The sequence below is a fragment of the Labeo rohita genome, chromosome 19 (genome assembly GCF_022985175.1).
Source record: "Labeo rohita strain BAU-BD-2019 chromosome 19, IGBB_LRoh.1.0, whole genome shotgun sequence".
NCBI classification, from domain to species: Eukaryota; Metazoa; Chordata; class Actinopteri; order Cypriniformes; family Cyprinidae; genus Labeo; species Labeo rohita.
Genome location: NC_066887.1, coordinates 712,654 through 730,671, shown reverse-complemented (window position 1 = coordinate 730,671; position 18,018 = coordinate 712,654). Strand labels below are relative to the sequence as shown.

At 40.7% G+C, this 18,018-nt stretch overlaps 3 protein-coding genes across 5 annotated transcripts in view; 2 read left to right on the top strand and 1 right to left on the bottom strand.

Moving 5' to 3' along the window:
* top2b (DNA topoisomerase II beta) overlaps nucleotides 1-721 on the top strand; it is a 39,242-nt gene extending 38,521 nt beyond the window's left edge. For both annotated transcript variants that reach the window (XM_051137326.1, XM_051137325.1), the window contains exon 35: nucleotides 195-721. In XM_051137326.1, coding sequence (XP_050993283.1) covers nucleotides 195-356 — 162 coding nt within the window. In that variant the 3' untranslated portion in view covers nucleotides 357-721. The remainder of the gene's footprint in view (nucleotides 1-194) is intronic.
* LOC127182187 (zinc-alpha-2-glycoprotein-like) overlaps nucleotides 1-18,018 on the top strand; it is a 195,353-nt gene that overhangs the window by 96,998 nt on the left and 80,337 nt on the right. The window lies entirely within an intron of this gene.
* Nucleotides 11,600-18,018, bottom strand: part of LOC127182184 (retinoic acid receptor beta) — a 239,412-nt gene continuing 232,993 nt past the window's right edge. For both annotated transcript variants that reach the window (XM_051137332.1, XM_051137333.1), the window contains 2 exons: nucleotides 14,255-14,413; nucleotides 11,600-13,315 (listed from right to left, as the gene is read on the bottom strand). In XM_051137332.1, coding sequence (XP_050993289.1) covers nucleotides 13,101-13,315; nucleotides 14,255-14,413 — 374 coding nt within the window. In that variant the 3' untranslated portion in view covers nucleotides 11,600-13,100. The remainder of the gene's footprint in view (nucleotides 13,316-14,254; nucleotides 14,414-18,018) is intronic.

The window sequence follows — 18,018 nt, the reverse complement described above, 5'->3', positions numbered from 1 at the left end:
TCAATACCAGTTAAAGCCTCAATATAATGGAGGTACCACAGTATTTTCTGAACTGTAGGACTGTGATGCATTTTTGCACACTGTTACTCAAGCAATAACTGTTTTGATCCCATAACATGTTTAAGTTCTGGAGATTGCATTTACCCGTGAGGAGACGTGCAGTTTCTTACAATGTTGTGTGTGTTGGCATGTAGAAACCAAAGAAGGCAGCTTCTGACGATGAAGATGATAACGACGCAGGCATGAACAGCTTCAGCCGTCTGGACTCGGGCAGAGATCGGTCCGGTCGAGCCAAGAAAGAAGTCAAATACTTTGCAGAATCCGACAATGAAGATGACGACGATATGTTTGACTAGAAAACACACACACACACACACATCGAGTCCAGAAAAATGCTTGTTGAAGAACAGGTTCACTGTCCTCTGCCCAGCAGAATTTTGTACATTTTACCCTCCATTTTATTTTTTCTTCACTTGTGATGTTGAATTCTTTCTACTGTGTAGCTGTTTTACTCTTTTTATTATTGTTATTGCTATATTATTATATTATGGTATTATTGTTATGATACATTGACAATGTTGTTTTTTATCATTGAATTGTATTTGTCCTGAGCAGCTTTTAGAAATTTAGACCGCTGTGCTTTAGCACATTTTAATGGTTCAGCATTAGAGATGACTTACCTTTTTGAGACGACTTGGAAATAAACATGAAATGTAAATTATTTGTTGGTCTCCTAAACATTTTTTTAGTGTTTCAGTGCTGTTTTGTTCAAAACAAGTTCAGCTTTACAAGACACGCCATTTATTACCACACATGTTGAAGCTTAAATAGTGCTTTTAGTCATGAATTTACATTGGTGGTACAGACTTATACATGTTAAGCTGGTTAAGGATGATCAAATTTGTATTCGAAAGTTAGATCCAATCGTTGAATTCCTAACAGGACAGTGTAAGAGTAAAGATTAACACAAAGACAGACAAGACTTTTTACGCTGTTTTGCGTAACCAAAAATAGCTGATCTTCATACGAAAGTGTTGAAAAACAATGCTTTAGACCGTTTTTGGTTTGTGGAGAGGAATTAAACAAAAACACAACCTATCATTCTACTGTGCAAAATGTCTAAACCTTGAACGTGCATATATATATATATATATATATATATATATATATAGTCACGGGTGAAGAATCACACAACAAGGTGGATCGAGTGAACAACCCCGGAGGGTGGATTTTATTGACAATACTTTAAATAAAAGGTGCAGAGAAAAGCTGGAGTTGGCGTGGCTGGTGCTCGGTGCTGCTCTCGTGTACGTGAAAGTGGGTGTCCAGGCGTGCTCCTCCGTGAGGCTGTCGGTCACTCGCTGCTTTCTGTGAGCGAGAGAAACAAGGTTAGCATCCAGCAGATAAGCATGAGACATCAGTCTGTCTGGTTGAGCGTCTTGACTGCTTATAAAGCCGGGCGTTGATTAAAAAGCAGCCGTGACCGATCAGCCGTGACGGCTGTGTGCAGGTGTGGCTTGTTTGTTACCAGGGCGACGCTGATGAGTCCGGAGACACTCGTCACATTCCCCCCCCCTAAGCGTCGTTCTGGCCCTGGGAACGAAAGGAGATAGTAGGGGTGAAATAAGGGGTGGGTGGGGAATGACCCCTGACAGACCTGCATAAGCTGTCCAGATCCGAGAGAGCCGTCTGCATTGTTGTTGCTGGCCCCGGCACGATGGCGAACTTCAAAGTGGAAGTCTTGGAGTGCGAGGAACCAGCGAGTCACCCTGGCGTTGGTATCTTTGGCCCGAGCCATCCGCTGAAGGGGAGCGTGATCGGTCACCAGGGTGAACTTGCGGCCCAGGAGGTAATATCGCAACTCCAAAACTGCCCACTTGATGGCCAGGGCTTCTCTCTCGACGGTGGCGTAGTTTCTCTCAGCCGGGGACAGCTTCCTGCTGATATAAATGACAGGATGCTCCTCACCTTCTTGAATTTGGGACAGGACGGCTCCCAATCCTGTGTCGGAGGCATCCGTCTGCAGCAGGAAGGGGCAGCTGAAATCCGGAGCACGTAACACGGGGGAAGACGTGAGGGCCGTCCTGATCCGGGTGAAGGCTTCTTCAGCGGGGTCGTTCCACCGCAACTTCTCAGGCTGCCCCTTCCTGGTCAGGTCTGTCAGAGGGGCGGCTAAGGAGGAGAAGTTGGGAATAAAACATCGATAATACCCCGCCAACCCCAAAAAGGCTCGTACCTGGGTCTTCGTCTGGGGCTTGGGAGCGTTGAGGACGGCTTCCACCTTCTTTTCTTGTGGTTGAATGCAGCCCCGTCCGACTTGGAAACCCAGGTACTTGGCCTCAGAGAGCGCTAGGTGGCATTTTCGGGGGTTGGCGGTCAGTCCAGCCCGCCGGAGCTCCGAGAGCACCCTCCGCAGACGGTCCAGGTGGTCTTCCCATGCCTCGGAATGGACCACTACGTCGTCCAGGTAGGCAGCTGCGTAGGCTTGGTGGGGCCGCAACATGATGTCCATCATACGCTGGAACGACGCAGGGGCCCCGTGGAGGCCGAAGGGAAGGGTCCGGTATTGCCAATGGCCACTAGGGGTGGAGAAGGCGGTTTTTAGTTTAGCAGGAGTGAGGGGTACCTGCCAATATCCTTTTGTGAGGTCCAAGGTGGAGATATACCGGGCCCTCCCCAGGTGGTCCAGCAGCTCGTCAACCCGAGGCATGGGGTAGCTGTCGAAATCGGAGACTTCGTTCAGCCGGCGGAAGTCATTGCAGAAGCGGAGGGTGCCATCCGGCTTTGGTACCATCACGATGGGGCTGGACCAAGGGCTTCGAGATGGTTCGATTACTCCCAACTTCAGCATTTCTTGAACTTCCTCCTCTATAGCCTGCCGACGAGCTTCCAGGACTTGGTAGGGCCGTTGCCTGACGATCACTCCAGGGGGCGTCCTGATGTCAATGTGCCAACTCCAGGATGGTTTCCGTTTTGTTCCTCGGAACCACTAGGAGCTCCTTTTCCTCCCCCTTCCGCTGGGCGACACAGTACAGCAGACCTCGGCGGACAATGAAGTGCGGGAGAGGATGGGGCCGAGGGAGGACGTCCTTGTCATCGATGGTCCGCACTTGTGCCCAGCAGTGCTTAAGACGGTCGTCCTCCCGTTGTTCCTTGGCAAATGAGCCCCCTCCAGTGACATGCTGGAACACATCATAAAAAAGGTTAGTATTTTGGGAGGGGGACTCACCATCTCTCCCGCTGTCCGACGCAAGGAGGGCCGGGCGTCTGCGAGGTCCTAGCGGCCGCTTGCGAGGTCGACTGTTCCCTCCCTGGCTGGCGGGCTGGGTGGTGGCGGCGAGCAGGCGGTCAAAGCCGGGCCAATCCCTCCCCAGCAGTACGGCCACGGGAAGATCTTTCATCAAACCAGCCTCGACAGACCAGGCGCCGGGGCTGGCTGAGATGGTTACTCTGCGCGCCGGAACTTGTTGTGTCCCCGTGTACACAGGTGATGGGTAAGAAGCTCTTTTGGCCGGGTTGGGGCGGACACAGTCGAGACTGGATCAGGGTGACCGCACTGCCGGAGTCCAGAAGTGCACGCATGAGTTTTCCATTGACTCGGACTTCTGCTTCTGGGGCTGCCGGTGGTAAGCTTTGATGTACGATGCAACCCGCCAACCAGGTCCGCGGAGGTGTGGTGGAGTCGAAGGTGGCCATAGGCTCGTCCTGCGGCGAGGGAACCGTCGGTCTGCCAACTGTGCGCGAGGTGCCCTCCAGCTGGCGTCGCTCCTGGACCACCCTCTGGGGAAACGGCGGCGCTCTTTCCCCAACCTCCCGATGGTGCATAGCATCCTCCAGCTCGATCGCCTCCACAAGCTCCAGGATGGTGGTGGGGTTTTTCATGCCCACCACTTGACGATGGGACCGTGGAAGAGCGCGGAGGAGGCGATCAATGACCACTCGTTCCACCACCTGAGCTGCTGAGGGTCCTCCCTCGAGTAACCAATGTTGAGCGATACGTGATAATTCGTCTGCCTGGGCCCGGGCTGGCACACGGGTTTTAAATTCCCACTCGTGGAATTGTTGTGCAGCGCAGATAGAAGAGAGTCCCAGCCTCGCTAAGATTTCTCATTTCACCTCGTCATAATTTTCCGCTGCTATCGGAGGGAGCGAGAAATAAGCACGTTGCGCTTCGCCGGTGAGAAGAGGTGCCAGCGCCGGTGCCCAGTCTTCCTCCGCCCATCCTTCACGGTTGGCTGTAGTCTCGAACACTCGAAGGAACGCCTCGACATCGTCATGAGCTGTCATTTTTGGCAGGAGACGGGTGGCTTGCACGCGGGGATCGGGTGGTGGAACGGGCTGGGCAGTCTGGCTGCGAGTTCTTCTTCGGCTCTGCCCTGCCGAGTGGCCAGATGTTCTACGATTTGCTGCTGGCGGATGCTTACTTCTGTAAGGCGCTGAAGCAGGTCCTCCATCTTCGGGGAGAGAGCGCGCCGATCTCCGCTGTAACAGGAAGACAGAAAAAAAAAACGCTTTAGTGGGGTGTTGTCACACACTTGCCGGTGATTCCTCATAAATCCGCCTGCATTCTCCACCAGTGTCACGGGTGAAGAATCACACAACAAGGTGGATCGAGTGAACAACCCCGGAGGGTGGATTTTATTGACAATACTTTAAATAAAAGGTGCAGAGAAAAGCCGGAGTTGGCGTGGCTGGTGCTGGCGTGGCTGGTGCTTGGTGCTGCTCTCGTGTACGTAAAAAGTGGGTGTCCAGGCGTGCTCCTCCGTGAGGCTGTCGGTCACTCGCTGCTTTCTGTGAGAGAGAGAAACAAGGTTAGCATCCAGCAGATAAGCGTGAGACATCAGTCTGTCTGGTCGAGCGTCTTGACTGCTTATAAAGCCGGGCGTTGATTAGAAAGCAGCCGTGACCGATCAGCCGTGACGGCTGTGTGCAGGTGTGGCTTGTTTGTTACCAGGGCGACGCTGATGAGTCCGGAGACACTCGTCACAATATATATATATATATATATATACAGAGATGGGTAGTAACAGATTACAAGTAATCTGGATTGTGTAATAAAATTCCAAAAATTAAGTACATGTAATTAGAGTAAATTACATTTTAAAATACTCGTAATCAGACTACAGTTATTTTTTATGGATTACATGATTACATATTATTTACACAATAGCAATAAATTGTTCATCATTTACTCATTCTCTCTAATTCCTCTGTTTTATCTTTTAAATTTTCCTCTCTAAAATAGTCTACTGCTTGTATACATGTCCAGTTTGTGGACATTCACACATAGACTAGTCATTAATCAGGTCTTTCAAACTCACAAATTTTCTCTTTCAAATGCACAAATGGACTACTTGCATTGAGCCTCGTGACGCACTTCCGTTTCGAAAGCTTACGGCTCAGTTTTTTCCGGTTATGTACATTTTCAATGCGCTGTAATCATCTAGTTGACTTAAACGCCTAATAAAATGAGATTTCGCGGGTTGAGATTTTTCAGAGACAGGAGACACATTCTGATGATTACTGAGTACAGAATTTTCCAAACTCAGCGGAACGTGAAGTTTTAATCCAACATAAACCGATGTGAGAAGCGAAAGAAAGCGGTGGCTGGTGATCACAGGTGATTGTTCACCACGGGGTGTCAGTGCTCTACAGAGGCCTAATCGACACGCTGCAGTTTGTGAGATCTGGTGAATAAGATCATAATAAGCCTTTATTTATCTGTATTAAATATGTTAGTCACTATGCTGTGTTATATCCTGTCATCATTTCACTCACTGTATGTTGCCTTAAAGGGGTCATCGGATGCTAAGTTCACCTTTTCATGTTGTTTGAACATTAATGTGTGTTGGCAGTGTATGTACAAATCTACCCTATAATAATAAAAATCCATGCAGTGGTTTTTAATTAATCTGTAAAAATAATATTCCCTTTTTCAAATCGAGCCATTCTCAGATGGCTGTCGTTGTGGGTTCACTCCGACGGAGGCCGCTCCCACGATAGTTGATTGACATGAGCGTTTTACCTCAGATCAGCTGTAACAGTCCGCCCCCATTGTTTGGATGCCGGAGCAGGGATGTAAATTAGACAAGAATATCTCAGATTGAGCGATTGAGGTGTTGTGTTGCTAGATGTAATAATGAACATAGTGGTCGTCATTTATTCCCGACATCTGAGCCACTGAAGATGCAGTGGATTACCTTTGTTTGAGAAGGGAATGCGCCTCCAGATCTACATATATCCGTCTGTGTTCGCGCGAATCATTCATGATCCAGCTTCACTTGCAGCAGAAGTGAGTATAAGTTTTTTTTATGAATCTTTGCGATCTCGTGTTTCCTAATAATGTGCTAGTTGGCAAGTTTAGCGGCTAAATATGGCTAAAGTAAACAGGCTCCTCACTCCATAGAGAGAAGAGAGGGGCGGGGCGAGCAGAGCTCATTTGCATTTAAAGTAGCCTCGACCAGAATGAGATGATTTTTGCAGAGCTGATTTTGACAAGGTAAAAAGGGTGTTGTTTTACAAAACCACTGAGAATTTTAACCAAAGTATATTATAGACTTTTCATTAAGACCCTGAAGAATCATATCAACTTGTGGAAAATGGGCATCTGATGACCCCTTTAATGGTTATATTGCTTGCAGGAAAACATAAAATATTTATCTTTTTTTTATAAGTGTATTATTATATGATTGTTATTTTAAAATGTTTTATTAATTGTACATTTTTATGATTTAATTATCTGTTAGCCTTTCGTTAAATTCACAAACCCCCTGCAGTTCCTTTACCCTTTACCCCAGTTTGGGAAACCTTTATGTAATAGAGTGTCTAATGCACTTCATGTTGTTAATTACAATGAAAAGAATATATTTTCTCACTCTATGTATTTTTTTTTTTTTTTTTTACATCATTATGGTACAAGATTATTATTTAAACCAATGTGATAAACGAGTTAGGTCAAAAGTAATCTAACAGTAATCTAAACCTATCTAATTATATTACAGAATGAATATAATCAGATAATATATGTTACATATACGTTACAGAATGAAGTTTTGTCATGCAATTTGGAATCAGTAACGGATTACAATTTGTATGCAATCTACCCAGCTCTATATATATGTACACATATATATCTGCATCCTCTCACTCACACTGTGCCATTTACATACAGTGACCATCCAAATACATCCCCCAAACATTTTTAAAATAAATACATTTTTATTGTTTTGCCAGAAGGGTTCATGTAAAATCAATGGTAAACATGAACAAAAGCATTGTTAATGTCCAAACAAGACAGAGGCAAAACAGAGGAATTTACAAATGGTTACAAACACTCATGATTCTGAGAAAAATATTGTTCTTGAATTGTCAGTATCCGAACTCCTCGGGTCCACAGGTTTTAAAAAACAAGCAGATGATTTCATGCTTAGAATGATTTCGAGTATTTTTTTTTTCTTCCCCCAAATCAAATCAAAATACTTTCTAATTGTTGAAGGATTGTTCCATCAGAGGTTAAAATAGCTGACTTGAGTTAGAGTGACTGGCCTTCAATGAAAATCTTGCTGATTTTATAAATTTCCCATCTGAAACGTGTTTAGTATAAGTTGGTTTTGATCGTTCTGCTTTTTCGCTGAGTTCAGAGCTCACATAAGCTCATAACAAACTCTTTTTTATTTTATTTTTTTTATGAAATTGGATAATAAGTGACTTATATAATTGCATCACTTGTTTCTCTGTACAAAGACCAGCAAAACAAATGCTGTAAAAACTGTGTCGGCATACAGTATGACAACAGCAAAATGATGTTTTCTATTATTAAAGGATAGAAAATAACACATAAGCACACTGTTGCATCTCTGCCATGACACATGACAAGCGTAGAACAAGATCACATTCAGCATAAAGCATTATTGAACAATCCAGATGAAAAGGCCGGACCCTCTGCAATCGAGCCGGTCCATGCGAGGTAATTTTAACAAAGAATAACAAGACACATTTGATAACCCTTGTTTCCGAATGAGATTTTTTAAAAACAAGTTTTTACTTGGATTCCGAAAATCTCTTGTGACATAGTATGCTTGATGTATACTAACGCAATCAAACACAATGTCAGCTAGCTAGAAAAAAATCGCTTGTCTGCTGTTGTTTTTTTCTTTCTGTGTAACAAAGCATAATGTTTACATAATTCAAAGGATACAGCTTCCATAGCTTACAGTTTAATGAGTGTGGATTGTATACGTGTGAGGGAATTGTGGGTGGTGTGGGTTTTTAAAAAGACATTCATGAGCTGTTTCATTTGTTAACTTCAAAGACACATGCTGCTCCAACAAAAACAAAGCACTTTCCCTCAGATTTTTTTTTAAGACAAAAGACATAGCACAACAACATTCGTGCTTTCTAATGTGATGAGATCCAAAAAAGAAAACAAAGATAAATACTGCATGTCATCTAAAGTTTGCCATTCTTCTTCACATTCAGATGAGTGAGTCTGTTCTCCCTTATGATATGTTTTCAGAGCACATGGGTAGTGAGAAAGTATGAGGAGGTGAATGTGTGTTCACACAAACGGCCAGTTCACCCGCAAATGAAAATTCTGTCATCATTTAAATCTCACGTCATTCCGAAACCGTATGATGTATTTCCCTCTATGCAACACAAACCACTTAGCGGAATGTTCGTGATGAAAATTCTATGGCCTTGAAATGACATGAGGACGAGTAAGGAGCAGGTTTTTCATTTTTTGGTGAACTACCCCTTTAAGAACAAAAGTAAACAAAGACTTACCTTGACCCTATCTGACCCTACAGGAATAAATGATTAGATACATGATTACAGTTTAGTTCCAAGTTAGAATTTACAAAATTACACAAAATGATCCATCCATACAAGGAACATAAATGTAAAATAAGGAAAGCAATTCATGAACAAAATATGACAGTAACATCTGTCTCCTGCTACTCTCAGGAGGGCAGTTAATAAGTGCAATGAAAGTTTAAAAACTAAAACGTCTTTATGCAGACAAACTGCTTTACAAGCAGACACACAGCCGGCATCTGAAGCCTTTATATTTCTCTTTCTAGAAACATTTGATCGTTAAAGATTCCAGCGACACTTGTGTTTCAGTAAGAGGTATTTTACAAACTCAGGATCAGTTTAAATGAAGCTCTTCAGAGAACAGAGCTATGACTTACTGATCAGAGCTGAAGGCCATCATATCACCCTGTCTGAGAAAAAAAAACTTTTCACTTGAAAATAAAATAATAGGAAAACAAAATATCCGTACACAAAAACAAGATTCCCTAATGAGTGCACATAGAGATGAATGTACAATGTGCTCGCTGCAGCACAACTCGTCAGTCGTGCTGTAAAGAATTGCAATGTCCCGTTGAGTTACTGCCAAAAAGCTTATGTAAAGGAATTTGATGATTCTGGTCACTTTGCCCTGAATCAATGTGCGTTTGAGCGAACCTGACTCTGCCAAAACACACTCATATCAGCATATGATATGACTATCAATTTTACCCAGACGGGACAGATAGTTTTACTGCCTAAAATGGTCTTCAAATGAAAGGTTTGTCATTATTTACTCCTCCTCATGTGATTCAACAAACCTGTAAGACTCTTTATTTCCTTAAAGAAGATTTGAAGAGAGTTCTTTTTGCCCTCTTTCATACAGTGAACAGGGACTGAAGCTGTAAAAGTTGACCATTAAAGTACTACAAAAGTAGTCCATATGACTTGTGCACTATTTTTCAAGTCTTCCGATGGCATACGATAGCTTTGTGATAGAAACTGACTGAAAGAAGAGTGCTGCAGGGATGATGTAATTTTGTAAGCCAAACTGCAAGCAAGCATTACCCTTCTTAACCTGACAAAAAAATACAACAGAACCATTTTTTCAATTAGCTTTTGGATTATTGCAGCAAAAAGCTCAGAGACAAACTAAAAGCTGACTAATGTATTATTTTTATGCATCATGTTTTATCAATTTTGAAGCCTAAATACAATCGCCTGTCAAAAGTTACATGAACTACACCATAGAGCTGACATGTGACGGCAACTGAATGTCTGTGGCAACCTTTGTAGTCGCACTAACCACTTTTTACCTGCAGCACTTTGTTGACCTAAAACCTAGGTGTCTGTTCCTAACACAGAGCTATTGTATAATGCCCTACTGTACAATAATGCATTAGTTGATTGGACACTTAGGCTACTGATGCTACTATAATGGTGTTTATATATATATCCCAGATAGCAACATAATGTCGGCCCAGATCCGGCCCACATCTGGCAGATGTGGCATGATGATCTGGCCCACATGCAGCGTGGAATGATGGCACTTGGGTGGACCGCTCCTGTTTGCCAGATCTGGGCCAAAAGCAGGCCACAGCAATGCCACATGTCAGCCAAGAGCCACAACCTTAGATGAAATCAGCAGAAGATAAAAGACATTTAATCTCTGAAGATCTCAGAGGAGGAGATTTACTTTTAACTCCACAAACAGCATCACCAGCTTCACACATTTCTGACCAGATTGACTTTACAGAAGTTATTTTTTGCAAATTAACAGGCTTAAATCTACTCTACCATAATAGTGGTTAGTGTTTCCATTAATTGGGCTCGTAACACTATTTTTTTTTAATATGTGTATATTTGTATGTTGCTTTGATGGTGTGTTTGTAAAAACACTTCAGCAGTAACAGATAAAAACAAGATGAAATCAGGTGTTGACAAAACTATTGAAAGTTGTATGAATGAATCAGCCTGATTCACTGTCATTTGGCTTTTCCAATTTTGTTGCGGAAATAATTCATTTGTAGTACGGAACTGTCTGTAGTCTTGCAAAACCAGTTGAAAAAAAAATCCGGGAAGTCATCATAAATCAACACGTGAACCTCAACAATGGTGACAATATTGATCCAATTATCTGATTGTTTTGTCACCATTGTTGAGATTCATATGCTGATGGTTGATATCTGTGTGTGTCAGCCTTATGCAAAATTTTGTCCTTTGTTTAAACAAAATTTTCAGTACTAATTACTTCAAAACTAATTTTGCAATTCATGTAGCAATAATGCAGGTTTTACAATGTAAGAACATTGAACTACACAACAACTACATTCAAATGTTTTCAGTGAATCAGGCAGTTATGTGATAATATTTAATCACACTTTCACAACAGCCAAATAAAATGTGCTTAAAAGTAAATGTTAAGAGCCCAATTAATTAATGGAAACGCTAATCACTATCATGGTGACTTTAAGTGGAACATTTAATGTTAGTGCTAATTCTCAAAAAAAGAAATAAAGTCAATCTGGTCAGTAATGTGTGAAGCTGGTAATACTGTTTGTGGAGTTGTTTAAACCTCCTCCTCTGAGATCTTCAGAGATTGAATGTCTTTTATCTTCTGCTGATTTCATCTAAGGTTGTGGCTCTTGGCTGACATGTGGCATTGCTGTGGCCTGCTTTTGGCCCAGATCTGGCAAACAGGAGCGGTCCACCCAAGTGCCATCATTCCACGCTGCATGTGGGCCAGATCATCATGCCACATCTGCCAGATGTGGGCCGGATCTGGGCCGACATTAAGTTGCTATCTGGGATATATATATATATATATATATATATCAGAGGTTGCGTCACTGAAAATTGTTTGTCACTGACGAAGGCAGTCTGTCACTTTGACAGATTACACTGAGGGGGATATATTGTAACTTCTAACTGTAATTGCCACCCCTGTCCAGTTGGTGGCGAGTGCACTCCATTGTAGCAGCAGAGCAATGGATCCAGAACAAAAACGAAACTGTCACGATTCTTTTGCTATGCGTTTGATTACACAGGCGAGTACACAGAAGCTACAACGATCTATCACGCCACACTAAAAAGCGCCGAAATGGTATTTATTGCTTGAATTTCCTAATGAAATGGACAGAATTTGAAATTTGAGACACTGTTTCATATCAAAAGTAACACAAAGCTTAGCCTATTGCGATTTATTGGATGTGAGGCCACTATGTACTGTTCATTGATCAGCCGAATATAGCATAGACCAAAAGATCCATTGGGTTTTACAAATCGATATTGGTTCGTAAAAATGAGAATATACTAAAATCGCTGCGAGTGTGTTCATCTGTTCTCTTCAAAATAAATGCATAAGCCTATATTGTATTGTAGGTTCTTAATAAATTTAAAAAGATTAACAAAAATTAAAACAATTAAATGTGTTATTATAATTAAAATATGAAGGGTAATAATAGATTATGACAAAATTTTTACAATCCTGTCCATCAAAATGACGGACAATGTTAAAGTCTAACGCAGCCTCTGATATATATATGTATATGTATATATATATATATATATATATATATGCAGCTTGACAACTGAGCATACAGGTTTAGAGCAACATGAGGGTGAGTATGACAGAGTGGTTAAAGTCAATTACTAAAGACTTATTCCATATGAAGGCCTGAAATCATGATTACTGATAGAGTGCACTAGTGTGTGTATGAGTTCATCGGCCCCTACACAGACAAGTGAACACAGAGATTGATTTTAAAAATTCTGAATCGGTATAGCTTTAAATATACAAACCAATGTAAAATATTAGAGTTCCGTACTGCCTATATGCAAAAACATTCTATATAAGTGTATTTTAAAGGACTTCAGCTCCTTCTTAAATGAGCATGTTAGACAATGTAAAAAGCACCATAGAAACATACAATGATATGTACAATGAATGCATCGGCTTGAATGAAAGAGAAAGAGTGAAAATCAATTAATAAAAAGTAACAGCTTATCATGCACATGAAGAAATCCATACAGGAGACCTGAGGAGCTTCACATCCGTCACAGGTGGGCGTCTGGGACACACACATGCACGCTGCAGGGTGTGTGTGTGATTCAGTCCTTTGATATTGATGCTTTCAGGACTTGATTCTTCCAAGATGATTTGATTATACACCAGCCGTCATCTGTTCTTAAAGCAGGAAATGGGCAGAAATCAACCAGAAATCCAACACGCTGGAGAGGTCGGCCTCCAGTCTACCAGTACTGTCCAAAGCAATGTCTCACAGTCTGAGTTTTCACGTGCCGCTTCGGTTCTAGGGCTCCTCGCTGGAGGAAGTGGCCCCATCTGTGGGCTCCGGGAAGGGGGCTGAGGGTTTGGGCTCCGTCGAGCTGCTGCTGTTTTTGTCCGTGCCGCTCCGTTCTGAGGAGTTCTGCCCATCCTGACCCTCCGAGTTCTCCAGCATCTCCTGGATGAGAGGAGGCATTGATCCAGGGATCTCCATCTTCAGAGAGATTACTCGCTCTGCACCTACAGGAAAGAGTCACTGTGAGCTCTATCTCTTTTGCTGAAGGCACCTCACAAAACATGTTAAAGGCAAATTGATATTGACATAGATATTGCTATTGATATAAACTTTATTGTCAGACTCAGACATTTTTTTCTTGCACAACAGTATGTTTGTTGCACACTCTTTACAAACATACAAAACACAATTCACAATAGACATTTCAGTAAATTTTCAGTTTATGTCTATTGTGAATTGTATTTTCTTTGTTTGTGAAGCAACAAACATACTGTTACGCAAGAAAAAAAATAAAGTTTATATCAACATCTATATCAATACCAATTTTCCTCCTATTTTTTATTTAAATATCATGTTTTTTATTTATGTAGAATTCCTGAACTTTGTGTTCAACCCTGTTTTGCTGTGATATTTTAATACTGGTTTAAAAAAATGTTAGCAAAACAAAGTCAACTATGCACAAAAATACTTTGGATAATATAAATTGGACAATATATATATATATATATATATATAATGGTTTTAATTAGTGATTTATTGCAAGGAACTACATGAAATCAAAAAGTGCTTTAGGGTTAGAAATAACTGCTTACAAGACTGTCACAACATGGGGGTCATATTAAGAATCAGCCATTTATCCCAATTTTAATAAGCCATTTACCCAAATTTTATAAAACACATCTTGGGATTTGAGGGATGCTGGTCCACTAATGCCCTATGCCAATTATGGTACTTCGAAGACCCTGAAGTTTCTCTACTATGTCCCAGTGTTCATCTATAGCAGGGATCCTCTTTCTGGCAAAGTTTAGCTCCAACCCTGATCAAACTTACCTAACTGTCATGATCATGAAGACACTGATTGGCATGCTCAGGTGTGTTTGATTAAAGGGGTTACCCTGGTGAAAAAAATATGAAGAATCAGAAGAATCGGCATTCATGCTGACCTTTAGCACTGATACTGCGCAGGTCTGTGATCTTCATGAGGGTCTTGGGAAACATGTGTGGTTTACTAGGTCTGCGCTTTCTCACATAGATTTTCAGAGCCTCTAGCAGGGGTTCCTGGAGCTGGTCCACTTTTGAAGGCTCTTCCAAATCCTGGCGATCTAGAGAGACAGTGAGAGATGCAGCATATGATCAGAGCCATTATAAATTAATAACATACCACAAACAGTCCATCCCTCAGAGTGCTGTTGAACAGAATATGAACCCTGTAAATGTGCAACGATAAATGATGAAATATCTCCCACAACCACCGGAGGGCAATGTTATCACTCGCACTGAAGTCGCTGGATGCGTTTACATTCTGCACAAATGCTAGTATTTGAAATAGTATGTAGTATGTAACACATTTAATAATCAGCATTTTTCAACACATTTTGCAAACCAAGTAGTAGGTTATCTGGGTATTCTGAAAACAAAGACATCAAAAATTAAAACTTTTGCTATTGCATCGAGAAGGCTCTGGCTGCAGACATGCACTTGCATTTTCAGACCTGCACTCTCAGACAACTGCATTTCTGGAAGTGACATCACTTGCAGTCTATTTTATTTTTATTTATTTATTTATTTTTTTAATTGAATCTCTCAACATTTTAGAACAGTAGCCAGGTGGTGAAGACAAGAAAAAAGAAACTAAATTACAATGTCACTCGCAATCGCTTGCAATCCACACAAATCGTGCGTGTTGCCAATGGAGACAAGATGCTGTGGTGGTTAAACGATCAAAACTACTTTTAACAGCATAACGTACAGGGTCCTGCAAGTCATCTGTAGGAGATAAAGAGAAGACCAGTAAATCCGTGGCCACAGAACAACAGAATATGAATGCAATGTGCTCATTGTCTCTCGCTAAGCGTTTTCCTCCCGTAGAAAACCATTAACACTTGCTATGGCTTAATGCATTAAGATACATTAAGTGCCATTAAAAGATAACATTTGTAATATAGTTTATTAATTTAATGTACTTCAAGGCAAGCATATGGCCATGAATGCGCAAACTTTCACTTTTGTACTTGCCCAGCAAACGCTTAATGTGGCAAAACGGACTAAGATGATAAAGACCAAATTCAATATAAACCCTACTGTTGTCAAACGATATACCAGCAGATATGAATGCACCATAAGAAAGGTATTATGTGATATTAAAAGGACCAACTCTGTATAGGCAAGCAGACGTGCCCAGAACGTAATGCGTTAAACAGATGTTTTCCTCCTATAGAAAATCAATATAAACAAAAGGGCTGTACAGATTATTCTATATGGGAAAACGCGAATATACTCGGCGTTGCATTCATTCTGGGCTCACCTGCTTGTCTGTAGTTGTTTTAATAATGAATAGGAGCATATTGAGTTTAGTCTTTATCATCTTAATCCGTTATGCCACATTATGCCACATTTTAAGAAGGAAAACACTATATAGCCTACATATACATTATATTAATAAACTGTATATCGAATTTGATCTTTTAATTGCATCTTAATACATTAAGCCATATTACGTGTTAATGGTTTTCTATTGGAGGAAAACGCTTAACCAGAGACTTTGTGCATTGCGTTCATATTCTGCTGTTCTGTGGCCATGGATTTGCAGGTTTTAGTTTCTTTTTTCTTGTCTTCACCACCTGGCTACTGTTGTAAAATGTTCAGAGATTCAGTTAAAAAAATAATAAATAAATTAAAAAAAATAAATTTTATATATATATATCTATATATATATATATATATAAAATAATAATAATAAAAAAGACTGCAAGTGACGTCACTTGCGGAAGTGCAGGTGTCTGAGAGTGTAGTGCTGCGTCCCAATTTGCCTACTTATACTGTGCCCTTAAAGTATGTACTCTTTTGGTGAAGAAAAAGTACACATTTTTGAGTGTGTAGTAGAAGAGTAAGCAAGCTTTGGGACAAACTGTAACGTCACACAACTGCGTCTTTACCCTGTCACAGTAAACTGGCTTATCAATCATCTGGTCACAGTTAACATACTCCACATTTAATATAATTGAGCTTCCTACCGTATTGGAGGGAAAAGAAGTTGGACGTTGCTCTGCCAGTCTCTGTCTTTCATGCCGAAAACTCTGTGCATATTTTCTGCATAATGATGCATTTAAAAGTTAACGATCAAACGGATGTTTATAAAAGTTCACATTGCTGTTGCAGATTAAATATAACACAGATAACATTAAATACATTTTTTTTTTACCAGGTAAATGTTGATTATTAGTAACTCAAACACCTTTTTCTAAACATCTCTACCTAACCGCTGATCACACATATCCGCCATGTTTATAGTTTTTTTAACGCATTTTATTCGTGTTTGTAGTTCTGAACTGAATCCTTTGCCAAAGTGCAATGGATTGTGGGCAATATTAGCCATTAGAGTGTGCACAGATCCACACTTCAAAAATCGACCTGAAATAGTAGACCATCCGGGGACTTCTGGCATACTCTTGTCAGCATACTTTGCTTTGGGACACACTTATTGTAATCTCACATTCTATTTAGGATGGATAGTATGAACACTGAGACGCAGGGCAGGTCTTGAAAACGCAGGTGCATGTCTGCAGCCAGACCCTATTGATTGCATCTATTCTAAAATGTGTCATCATAAAGTCCAAAACCAATGCAGCAAAAATATTTTTTAAAAAAAGTCCTTTTAATAGAAAAAATAACTTTTGTGTACTTTTAGTACATTTTAATTGTCACTTGTGTTTTTCACTCAAACTAGCTGACAGACGATTGTACTAGTCCCTCTAACGCAGGGATTGGCAACCTCTGGCATGTGTACCAACACCGGCATGGTGAGCGTTAATCACACGCTGATCTGAACGCATCCTCATAGTCTGTTTCATTGAGAATTAATGCCCGGTTTCACAGACAAGGCATAAGGCTAGTCCCAGACTAAAATGCATATTTGAGCTGTCTCAACTAAAAATATCTTGCTCTAATCTTATAATATGTCAGTGCCACTGTTCTGTCTCAAGATGCACACCTGTAACATTTTCTTCTAAGGCATATTTATTAAAGCTGCTATAATGTCTTAATTTAACTGAGGCCTAGTCCTGGCTTAAGCTAAGCTCTGTCTGTGAAACCAGGCCTAAACTGTGCAAATGAAAAGTGCACAGCTCTGATAAACTGTTTGTGTGACCACTGTGCATTACAAGTTGCTGAAAGCAGAATATTATTACATATATTTTACAATAATTCCTTTTAATTATATTCTTCTTTTAATGCACAAGCTGGGCAAGAGTAACAGTTGTTCTTACTATCAGCCATGATTATTCAACTCTGTTAATTAAAAGGCTGCTTATACAGTACGCATATCTGATAATTGTTTATGAGATGCAGACAAGTAAGAAGTAGGGCTGTCAAACAATTATTCGCACAGTTTTAGTTTGCCTAACATATGTGTGTGTACTTTGTGTAATTTACACATAAATTAATGTATATATTTAATAGAAATATATTATTATGTACAAAATATTTTTATTTGTATGTAATATAAATTATATAAAAATCATAATAAATACATATACTTGTAAATATTTCTTAAATATATACATGAATGTGTTTGTATTTATATACAGTGCTGGGGGTAACGCATTACTTTTTAATTTACAAAAAAACATCGGAGTTACTTTTTCAAATAAGCAACTCCAGTTACTTTGTTTTCCTACTTATTGACTCCTGTCCCCATGTTGAGAGAAAT